The sequence below is a fragment of the Geospiza fortis genome, unplaced genomic scaffold, assembly GCF_000277835.1.
Source record: "Geospiza fortis unplaced genomic scaffold, GeoFor_1.0 scaffold131, whole genome shotgun sequence".
NCBI classification, from domain to species: Eukaryota; Metazoa; Chordata; class Aves; order Passeriformes; family Thraupidae; genus Geospiza; species Geospiza fortis.
In genome coordinates this window covers 407,903-420,462 of record NW_005054391.1, presented here as the reverse complement: position 1 = coordinate 420,462, position 12,560 = coordinate 407,903, and the positions used below count along the sequence as shown (strand labels likewise).

The window sequence follows — 12,560 nt, the reverse complement described above, 5'->3', positions numbered from 1 at the left end:
CTGGCTGTAGGCCGGGAACTGCTGGGCTTGCTGCCACGGGGGCTGCTGCTGGCTGTAGCCTGCTGGAAAGGCAGAGAGTAAGGTGGGATGAGAGACACTAAGGAGCCCTGGGTGCCTGCAGAAAGACCTGCTGTTCCTAATGTTCACAGTGACAAACGCAAAACGATGCAGGAAGCACAGAAAAGGCAAACCAAGCGTGAACTGCGAGTTTTCCTGTCTTTCACATAAGCGCACGGCCGGGGTTTTGGTGCACACCGCGGCAGCAGAGCACACTGACAACAGCTACTATAAAACAGTTTCCCTGTGACTGACAAGAAATAAAGAGAAAAAAAAAGGCAAGTAGTCTTTTCCTTAATATCACACAAAAAAATGAAGTCTTCATTGGCAAATGAGGCAAAATTCAATCCTTTTCCCAAACAAAATCTCGAAATTAAACTGTCTTGACAATACTCTCAGGGTTTTATATTAAAAACATAATTGGTAAAATCATAGGTGTTTTCAGTTCCTTAGTGTTAAATATGGAAAGGTCATGTAGAACAGAACACTTTAGCACAAAACTTCCATTTACACGTCTCAAATTTGATTTTTCTGTATAACACTAGCTTCCAAAGGGAATTTCTCTTCTCAGAAATTTTAAAATGGAACAAAGTCCTTTCATGAAGAAACAGCTACTTTTATCCAACACACCTGCAGCTACTTGCAATGAAACCTCTCCAGTGACTGGAATCCTGTCAGCATTAAACACCAGACACACAAATTATTAAGAGTGCACAGCCCTAAATGGAAAGAGTAAGGGTAAGAATGCACTGCAGTAAACTCACCTTGAAACTGGGATCAAAATTTACTCATGAGACAAACCTCTGAAGGGTCCATTTTTACACCCATGTATAAATAGCCACTGTTGCCTAGTAGATCTACAAGAGTGGGAAGGTATCCTGCTCTTGGGGAGACATGGGTTTGAAAGGAGACAATACTCATGAGAACTAAAGCAACACAAACAAAAAGATCCTATGACTCAACATCTCCAAAGGTTGCTGTCAAGAAGTCCTCAAAGCAAACTCTGTTTCTGAAGATATTGTGAACTTAGTTATGACAGAGGTGCCCAGGAAGTTTCTGGTGGCATTTCATTCATACTTGACAATGATGTTGGAAAGCAAAACTCACATTGCACTACAGTTTTCACAGAAACATCAGTAAAATAATGGATTAGACAATGGTACGATATGTCTAGAAAGCAGATTGGAATTCCTTTGTTTCTCCACTCAGTTTTTAAGCCTAGAGTGTCAGACAGAACCTTCTACTTCCAACAGGCTTGCTACTTCTGAAATTATACCTCAGTACATCTGTCTGTGTTCTAATTACCAATGTGGTGGGGAGAAATCTGCAGAGAACAAGATACCATTTCAATACTCAAACCAACGAGCTCTCACACAGTGCACAGGAACAAGGTCTGAGGCACAAACCTTTAGACCAGCTATTCTAGAGCTCTTATCCAAGCTAAGCATGGAATTTCTTTGTGAGCTCTGCAAATCTTCTCATCTATATAAAAAGTGATGCACTCCCACCGTGCACCAAGAAAAGGTCACATTGGCTCTGAGTCACTTAATGGGAGTCTTTTGTTTAGTTTAAGGAGGATTTTTTAAAACAAGGAATGATAAATGCTTTGTATCATTTTCTAAAATTGTTAAGCAAAATGCAATTTGTTACAGAATCTACTCTTACACGTTCATCCCTACACCTCATCTGGATTGTCATTCCTAGCATATACTATGCATTCCTAGATGCCAGCTGCTCCTGAAGGAACTGAAAGTTCTGAGTTCAAGTTTATTTTGGGTATACACCAAAGCCAGCTTTTCGTATTTCACTGCACATAAACCTCTAGTGCACTAAAATATTCTTCTGCTGAAAGTCTACTGGCACCTTTACTTAAGGTATCAGCAAAACCAAAAGCTAAAAAAGAAAAACTATCACTTGAAAGTTTCTCTGGGATTTACAGTATATCAATTAGCCAAGGATTTACTGAATGACAACTACAGTGTTTGCTCCAGTAAATTTTGGACACAGAGATCATTCTAGATGCAAGAAATAGGGGCCATCTTTAGACATCTTTGATATTTAAGGAAGCTAAATTGGGATGTCTAGTCACTTACTAGAATCCCATGACTGCAGAATATAATCCTGAAGGCTGCTCACCCTTCAGGTGATTCATTTTGCCTGCCTTTCTAACAAGGCATTCTGCTGATCAGTAACGACGTCTGCCTTTGGTCACAATCAAGCAGGACTGAACTCTGACTACATATTAACAACTTAAACAGCTACAGCACTCTCTTCCTGGCAATTTCTGAATTGTGCCAGTTCCCACAAGGAACACAGGCACCCGAGCAGCTCAGCACCCTGACCTGCCCCACAGGGCCAGGAACTGAAGCCTGACAGGGTTGGGCACTGCAGGAGCTGCTGCTGCAGAGCTGCTTACCTGGGTACTGCACGCCGTACTGCTGCTGGGGCTGAGCCTGCGGCTGCTGAGCAGGATAACCAGGCTGCTGGTACTGCTGATACATCTGACCTAGGGATTAAAAACGCATTTCGATGAAGCCCAGTACCCTGGTGCATTACAGTGAACGATACCCTGACAGTTCAACATCACAGAAACAAACCCAGTGACATCAAAGTACAAATTTTAGTTTCTGAAACATGCTGCTCTGACTAAATTAAGTTTATCTAAAGAGGCTTACTATTGCACATTTTCAGAGGCTGCCAGAATCTATGCACCTTAGTTGGCACTACTCTGGTGGGTAACAGACCAAGAATCTTTAAACATCTTCATAACTGCTCCAGAACTTACACTGTAAATTAAGTACTTCAAAAGTTAAACATGTCCTCAGACTGTCTGTTTAGATTAGCTTTTTAAGACCATTTCTGCAACCAAGTACTGTAAGCAAGTGGTACATTATTTATGCTGACCACATTTTCCAGATAAGACATCCATCTCTTAGCATTGCCAAGTTTTCTTAAGAGACCCAGCAGTATACACCAGAAGCAAAAATAACACCATATATTCTTAAGCTGGGTAGTCCAAGTCAATGCTTATTTTTCCTACATTCACTGTTTTCAATTTCTTGGCCAGAAGAGGCAGAATATTTGTTTACACAACCTACGGGTCCTGTTGAGGCTTTATGCTTCTGCTGTTTTTCAATCTAGAAAGTCAGTCAAAGAACAAAATCAATTATATGCCAAAACTAAAGCTTAGCTGAACTGAAGCAGACATGGAAACTTTACTATTATGAAGTGTTACTGTACTATTATTCATTCTGCAAAGATCAGGAGACTGTATAAATAGACTGTAAACTCTATGTTCAGAGCTGCACAGAGACAAAAGCAACTCGACTCTGCTCCAAGTTCTCCCAGACAGACCCCTGTCCACAGTGATTTAAAGTAACTCCTTATTTCTTCTTTTATCTGTATTACTTGCAGCTGAAAGTAACAGTATTTTATATTCACACTAAGGTGTTTAGAATACTTTATACAGATGCAGTCACTTAAAATATTATTTGGTGTGCAATTATTGTGGGATGATGAGTGCAAAACACAAGGCTTGAACAGAATTTACGCCTGTTAGCTTGATAATTAAGAATTACAAACTCAGAAAGTTCTCTTTCTGAAGCTTATTTGACATGGGGAAGTTCTGGGAGAATAACCAGCAGGCTGCCTATCTTGGGATATTTCCTACAGGCTAACAGAGAGACCACACTGGCACCTGCTGGAAATCCCAGGTAAAGAGCTAGCAAAGAAACAGCATGGAGTTTTACCAAACGTTTCTGAGAAGGTTTGCTGTCTTCTCCAGGGCTGAGGTGTTAGTGGGGAACAGAGAGATGCTCCAGTGCCATTTAAGAAAACATTCTTAATTTACAGCCATGAATACAGGCAGGGATACTCTAGGTCCTCAGACACAGTGTCTTTTCTTTCCCTGGGTTTTTATTCTGAAAACTAGATGAGCTACAGCACTGATGTCTGGTTTTGTACTTAGCAGTGCTTATTGCAGTGAAAGGTCTGCCAGCATTGACCATTGTTCCTGTGCACTGAAAAAGACTTTTAGTCTGATTCAGAATACAGACCATTTACATATATTCACACAACATTCTTTTCCCTAGAAGATCATGAAATGCTTATGGGACTGAGATTTCACATGTATTTCAGCAGAGACTAAAAAAGCATCCACATCTGTATATAATTGCTTCTTGTGTGTGTTTAGGACTGAATTTAGTGATAGAAAAGCAGAGGCCACAAGACACAGCATTGTACTAGAACATTTTTGCTGGATTAATTTAATTCAAATTAGTGAATGCTGAAAACTTCTCAAGGGAGGCAGCCCTTCAGTAGTATCAGCACACAGAAGTGAGGTGACTGGTTATTAGGCTGTTATGTGTGACTATCAAATCATAATCATCACAGTGTTTACTGGCAGAGAAAGCCATTAATAAATAAACCCTGATACACCAGAATGACTGACACATGATTGGCATCACCAGTCATCTTCAAAGTACTGGGAAAGTGTGTGGGGGAAGCAGAGCTTGGGGAATTTTGGGTTTTTTATGAAGTGAACTAATAATTTCAAATTAGTTTCAAAACTATTTTCTAACAGAACCTGCTGTTCACGAGCAGGGCCATTTATGTGAGTCCATCCTGGTGAAAACCAATCAAAACCTATCCAAAGTTCTGCTTGGGGGGAACAGTAGAAGTCCCCAAATTACCCCTGGACTGAGGTGCTATCAAACCTCAGTGATGTATAGAAAACTGCTCCATGTTTCAAAGAAAAGTCTTTGAACACTTTGGAATTAAATTGATAATTGCACTTACACTATCCAGCTGTTTACCACATACATACCACGCACAGCATAAGCAATGTATCTCTAATTTCTAATGAACAAGGACAAAAGTTACTTCTGATCTCTTCCCAAAGACTGAACCACAGAGTGAAGAAAATATAATCAATACTTAAAAGAGTGCAGTAGCAGTAATAAAAACTACATAAAGCTACAGATCATACCCGTTAAAATTAGTACTGTTGTACTATACTTTCCTTCACCCAAGTTTAGAAGAATCACTACATCTACTCTGACACATGAGCCTAGATAACATCTTCTCCCCAAGTAAGATGAGTTTTACTGAAACACTTTTCCCTTTCCCTGGTGTTAGCAGCCATACAGGATTCCAAGCTAGTGTTGCTAGTGCTTTTAAGTGCTTCACTTCTTTGTTTCAATTCCAGTTTAACAACAACACTTAAAACTTCTTACCTTACTGTATTAAACTAAAGTAAAAAATTAAATTCATAAAATGCAAGTTCAGTAGCTGAGAATATGGTTTCTGAACATTAAGTTTTCTGGCTGCCAATAGAAGAACCTGGAGCCCTTTTTTGCAAAAGTAACTTTTAGACATAAACGCCAAACTGCTCTATCTTTAAGCTACAAAGATGTCTCTTGCTATGTTATAACACTTGACTAATAAGCGAGAAAAGGCTGAAAGCAGCAAAATAAGTGTTTCATAAGCTCCACTTCAACCAGCAGTATTCATTTCTCTTTAAATATTATACATAAGTACCAGCTGTTCAAATGCTGTGCTCGATCAAAATGTTACTTTTTCCCTTCAGGCAAGACAATCCAAGTGACTGTGGATACTGTGATCACTATCTCGCACTTGTCTGAGCATCAGTAAAGCAAGCATCAGGGGGCTCTCATGTGTGCCTACACCAGCACAGAAAAAATTTTATATTATTCTTCATATGGAGGAAGAAGTAACACAGCAGGTTATTTCACAGACAGTTTAATCCAGAAGTGTGAAGGTCTGAAGGCTCAGCGCACTTAGAAGATAGGACCAGAAGAAATGATGCCCAAATGTAGGAAACCTCAGAATATGTAAATTTTGAGAAGTTAAATAACTTTTTTAAGGGCATAGTGCAAACAAATCTGAATACCAGAGTTAAGACCTTAATTTTAAAGGAGAGCCAGCCGAGCTCTCAGGAGTTGTAAGGAAGTACCATGCATTTAAGACAGTTACAGGGTTTAATTTGACTAGCACAGAGCCATACACAAAAAGGAAGCAATGAAATACTAGCTCCAGTCTGTTAGATAGAAATGGTGAGTAAACAAGTTTTAATACATAGTAGACAAGTCCACAAACTGTGAGTTGAGAGAAAGCTTGACACAACACACAGTGTATGACAAGAGCACAGATGCAAGCAGAAAACAGTACCACGAAAATTCTCTCGTGTTACACGACCCGCCCTTTCAAACAGAGCCACTGCTCCATCTGCTGTTTCTGTCGGGACCAGCACGGGCAGCAAGGACAAAAGCTGCTCTGCCTAGGGGCACACACGGATTGGCAGTTTGGTATCCACTTGGGGTCTGCTAATTCAAGGCAGAATCAGACAACATCCTTCACATCCTGGACAGTAGAAAAGCACCCTGCTTACCTTCCACCTGCCCCGTCTGTGGCTGCGTGCTGGGGTAGGGTGGCTGCTGTGCCTGGACCCCAGGGGGATGGGCTGCAGAAGAAGAGGAAGCAATGCTGTCCGGTGTTCCTGACCGCTCCTCTGCAGGGGCACTGGGAGGTCCTAGAGGAGCAAGAACAAAATACAGTATGTGAAATGAACATCAAATTGGAATTAAAAAATTCTAGATCCCTCCCTTGCAATGTTTTTAACATTTTTTCCACTTCAGATTTACATGTATGTCATACCCAAGCTAAAACTAAGTGTATATTTGCACGCCGAAACTTTCATTTGAAAATACTGGGAGGGGCAGGCAGAGGGGGCAGAATTTTCCACCTATCTCTAGGTCACTCAGATTTCATTCTTCTGAGGAACCTGATTCATTTGTGAGGTAAAACCCTTCAAGACAGCATATTTTTTCAATAGCTTCAAGTGTTAACCTTGCACACACACACACTGAGGAGTTGCCACATTTGGACACAACATGAACTTACCTATTTTTTCTTATCTGGAGGAAAGGCAAAAGCTTGCATGGAGCTATCCAAATGGATTAGCATCTTGCTGTGAAACACATGGACCAGGCCACAAAGTGTTTTACTGATAGTCAAATAGCACGTGAACAGAAAACCTCCAAAGAGGTGTTAAAATCACAGTCCCAGAAAGGATATGGCAGGTTCTAGTCTAAAAGCAATTGTCTGCTCTGCTAATTCTGAAAATATTCCAGCTGACACCCAAAGACAGCATGGAAACTGGGCATTCAAATTTTCTCTACATTAGTAAGAAGTTCTGAAACACACATTTGAACAAATATAATATACTACAACTTAATGCAAAATATTTTGTTAGAAACAAGGGAGCTTAAACCTGGATCTTTCCAACTGTATGAATGCTAAGAGACACTACTTTCAAATACACACTTTAAGTTAAGCACAAGTACTAGAACTGCTGCCAATACATCTGCAATTTTAAGATACTTATATTTACGCAATATAAATATGCATCCAACAAGTCCCTGATTGTGTTTTCAGGTTAACCTTATTAGGGGAAAGTTAATTAAATCTGCCTACTACTTGATTGGCACTTATATACATAACTGCAGGATTGCAGCTTTAGAAATGGGATTTCTTATACCCTGCTTAAATGGTCCTCTGGGGAGCTCTTTGCACATTCAAAGAATGGTCAAGTAATTTCCCTCTCTCAGAATAATTATGGAGACACAAATATTGAATTACCACTGATCACAACCACTCATTCAAAAATTAACTCATATTTTCTGCCAGTTGTGCTTCACTTGCTATTGTTTACTTGTTCAGACAGCCCACTGCAAGTTTTCATCTGGTTTGTGAAAGAACCATGCTGTGACAATACCCAAAATGTGCCAACGAGGAAGAGATCACACAATAGGCCTGGTCCACAGACCTGTACTTCATATTGAAGTCAACCACTGTCTGTGGGTACAACTTTAGATACTGCACAGTCACAATCACACAGATTGTGTGCAGATCTATTACTTTCACTCCCCTCTTTTGCCATGGCAGGCATACTGGAGAATGACCTCCAGCTCCTACTGGTTTGTTCATCTGTATCATTACTTCACACAACATATAAACTCACTTGCTCTGGAGATGAGAGTACACAGCAAATCCTGTCAGCTAACAGCAGTTCCATTCTCATGTTTCAATGAACCACTAAACCTTGCCAGGCCTGCACAGGTCCTGTGCAAAATCACTTCCCTAAGTTCTGCATCACACTCCTTATCACATTCTACACTGCTTTTCTAGCTTCAGTTATCCTGTCTCAAGTTGACAGCATTCATTTAGTATAGTCAGTTTTCATATGCTTAGCATTCTATTACTAGGGCCAGCAGTCCTTCAGTTCTTCAAAAATAAATGTAATTCAGACAAGTATGTTATTCCTTTCTGTTAACAGTAAAAACGTTGATTCTATTTACTTCTAAAATGAAACAGAGAAAAGGTGGGATCATACTACACATTCTGAATGACCCAAAGAGCAGAAGCACAGGCCAAGAACATGAACTGCAAGATCAAACCTTAAAGCAGAGAGCAGTGAGTTCTACTATCATTGACAGATACCAATTAAGTTAGTCCACACAACAGCTTTAAGTAATTACAATTTTTTAAAAATGAAGCCATTTTGTACTCTAAGCTAAAACACAACACTAAAATCAACAGCAGCAGTTCAATATTTTGTATACGAAAGTTAGCACATAGACACAACACCTTAACATAGCAAGTTTTAGAATTCTGAAGACATAGTGAACACAGAACACAGCTTAATACATCCAACATACAAATGCTTTGTGACAAATCAAAACTGGAGCAATTGATTATGAACAGGTTTAGCTTTCCTTTTCACCAGCCACATCCTTACCTGACACCTGATCATCTGTCAAGCCAAAGGCTGACATGACATTCTTGCTGATTTCATCCTGGTTCTTTAGCGGATCGAATGCAGACATGCTCGCTGCTATAACTTGAGTGGATGGCTTAACATTAGCGTCAGCAGCAGCAGGCTTTTCGTCCCTACCATCTACAGCATCTACAAAGCAAAACGCCCGGTTACCAGCTCTCCAGAACTGAAACACCAGCACACACACACACTGCACTGCAGCAATCGCAACACCGCACAGCTGGGGGGCTCTATAAATGTAACTGTTGCAATGTGCAAGTTAGGATAGCAGTGAAGTATCACTGATGTATCTCAAACTAGGATAGATCACAAAGCTTGGGTTTCTTTCACAGTTACTCAAAGATACACTAACACTGTGGACTATCAATATAATATATCATGAGTTCTGAAATTCAAAGGCACAAAGCTCCTGCTTCAAACAAATGAACTGTCCACAAAGAATCCAAAATTAGGAAAACATACAGCATAGTTCCAACTTATTATGGTGCTTTTTCATCTGCAGTTTCTGGTTTGTACTCTACCTTTCTCCACTAGTTTCTCCTAAGCTGACAGGTGAGGTTGAGATCTTTGCAACTATACGCATAGCTGAATTGCTCAGAAATGCCTTACCTAAGAGTTATACATTTTCTGTTAAAAACAAACAACTACAGATAGATACAGACTGGCTAGTTTTGTTTACACTCTTAGATCATCACTCTAACCTCCTTTCAAGTAGTTTGTAACCAGAATCCATGGTATTCCACTGAAATTACAAATTGCATGTATTGTAGGAACAGGGCTGAGATTTTTTTAAGCAACAAAAGCAGTAAAATTTCAAAGTGCAAATACAAAAGCAACATTTCCTAAAAGGCAGGCCAATGTTCTCAGTTCACCTCTTTACTCAGGGCTTTACTGTACTTCATGGCTTTATGTCATTATTTTCTGTGTCTGGCTTACCTAAACTCCGTAGTTAAGCACACAGAGATACAATATTTGCAGTACAACTGCCCTAAACTAGGAATTCAATACCTCAAAACTGTTAGAATAAGATTTTCTTTCCCATTTTGCCCTCCCCCAAAAATCCTTTCCCACCCCTACCTGCACCCTTGTGCTGCTTACCCTGAGACAGCTCTGATGCTGGTCTGAGCGCAAAATGTGTAGATTCAATTTCCTAACCTGGCAAAAAAAGTGGATATAATTTTTGCTGAATTCACTTCTTACTGTTTTAGTGAATCAAACTTGCTTAGCAACACAAGATAAGCACCAGAGCTAGCCCAAAGTAAGCAGAGGGACTACTCAACTGCGAGCAAGAACTCTTCAGCAACAACAAACTATTAATTTGGCTAAAAGCCCTCAAAAGACATTGCTGGAGTTCACAGGTGTTAGTTACAGTGTTTTCATACATTGCAACAAAACCTCAGATTCTGAAGTTCCATTCCTAAGTTAGTTCAGGGCTTTACTCCAGATACATCGAACAAAAATCCTGTCTCTGAAATAACTAAAGCATTAAAAATTAGGTTCTGGGCCATCAAGCAACAATTAAAAATTATCCATATTTCACTTTGTAAACAGCACACCACTCTGCAAATCAAAGCAAACAACTCTTTGCCAGGCTGCCTACCACTCTCAGGCAGGTTAGTGGAAAGCCCTGGTTCCGCTGGCGGTTCTATACAGTCCAGTAAACTATTGACTTTATTGCGAAGTTCTATCAGCTCTCGGCGCAGGTACTTCACCTGGTTGGATTCTAGAGGTCTTGGTTGGCCATTCACTGCAAAACAGCAATTAGATAAAACTTAAGACTGTAGTAACATCCAGTTTAAGATGACCAAAAAATTCCAACTTTTATTTGCTTGTAGCATCATCATCCTTTGCCGAGTTTAAAGTGACAAAGTTTAGTCTACACAGAGAACTCATTCTAGAGCTTACTGTTCCTTTAATATAATCTCAGTTCAGGAAAAGCTAAAAAGTACCAAAGTCCACAGTTAGTGTCTGCATTGTTTACTCATTTCCCTGAATATACCCTGAATGATACAGTGGTTCTGGAAAGTGTCCCTTTAGAACTAACACAGTCCACATAACACTGCTGCGATTCATAAATAAGGCCAGTGTCCAAGTTAAAGGCTTGGAACTACATGCCAAGTTACCTATGGTAGTTTGAAAATAAAGAACTTTTGCACAAAGGCTAAAGGATAAACGTTAACATCTATTCAACTCCAAACAACTAACACTAGTTTGGAGCAGTGCACCACTGCGAGGTGTCAGTTTCGAATTCTCATGCACCTGTGAAGAAAACCCCACAAATGTTAGAGTGGAAGAGAACATGGAAAAGGGCACTAAGGAAGAAAGAACCACTGATCACATGTATATGCACACATGCCAAATACTTTAATGCTTTTTACACTTTGAGCAAGTGTAAAAAATCAGTAGTTTCCATTTCCATTAAGTCTCATGAAAAGGTCTCACGAAAAACAACAAGAGAAAGCAGGTATTATGTATTAACTCAGCAGTACCAACTTACTGACTGCAGTTTCTTCACCTTCTAAGGCGACAAATTAAAGTGTTTTGTACCTCTCAGTGAAGTCCATTGCCTGAATTTTAATAAATATTATTTAAAAGACAGAGAAAAACACAGTATTCTATACTTACCAAACAATGTCAGCTTAAGTATCCTACTGCACTGAATTGCAAAGGAGAGATCTGAGCTATCAAAAATTGTTATAAGATCTCCATCTGAAAAGAACAAGAAAAAGTTACATTAAAATCACAGCCTATGACTACTGAGCTTCACATCAGGACAGAAGTCTTCCTTCATTACTCAAAAATAACCTTCCTATTTGATTGTGAATTCACTAGAAAAAATCTTTATTATTTGAGTGCAAGAATCAGTGTGCAGAGAAATTGTGCACAGAAGGTAAGACAGAAGCATGAATGGCTCCAAAAGGGAATCTTCTGACATTAGCCCTTTGATGTTCCATATAGTTCATCATTCTGAAAAATTCGAGCTAAGAGTTCACCAAGTCCAACACCAGGAAGAATGATGCCACCAGTTATAAGTGAAATGCCTACACCAAGTGGCTCCAGAATCGTGCTGTTCATGAACAGACAAGAGTCAGATAAATGGCACAAGCCAACCCCAATTCAATTTTTAAAAACCAAAATAAAATTTCAAATGTCTAGAACACGAGTTGCAAGACTATTATCATTCCCTTGCTGAAAAACAAATTTCATGTATAGAAGTGAATAGTAAAGATCTCTTTCAGCTTTAACCCACAAATAAGTATGAAGACATGAAGATGCTAAAATAAAGAAAACTTCTCTCAAACAGGAATTTTACACAAAGTCACACCTCTTAGGCATGGAATTTCTTCCATGTCACATGTCAGAGGATCCTAATGAATTTGCACATTGCCATCTGTCCCAGAAACTATATTAGAACTGGATGGGATCATTTATTCTTACGATACAAAGCACTGATCATCTTTAATTGTATTAATCCTCAAAAGAGATAAAAAATTCCCATTAAGTCTGGTCTCTCACAATTTTTAAGATGAGTCAAGGAAAGCTATGTTAACATCTTGGTTACTCAACAAAATCACAACTAAAAGAAGACTATTGTCTTTGTCAGGACAGATTTTCTGGTGTTTAACATGTTCAACAGGTTATTCAT

General features: G+C 39.4%; 1 protein-coding gene across 1 annotated transcript in view; it reads right to left on the bottom strand.

The window, feature by feature from the left end:
- TFG (trafficking from ER to golgi regulator) overlaps positions 1–12,560 on the bottom strand; it is a 20,712-nt gene that overhangs the window by 599 nt on the left and 7,553 nt on the right. Inside the window, 6 exon segments of the mRNA XM_031060792.1 lie at positions 2–62; positions 2,474–2,563; positions 6,467–6,607; positions 8,876–9,043; positions 10,515–10,661; positions 11,540–11,623. Of these exon segments, the coding sequence (XP_030916652.1) occupies positions 2–62; positions 2,474–2,563; positions 6,467–6,607; positions 8,876–9,043; positions 10,515–10,661; positions 11,540–11,623 (691 nt within the window).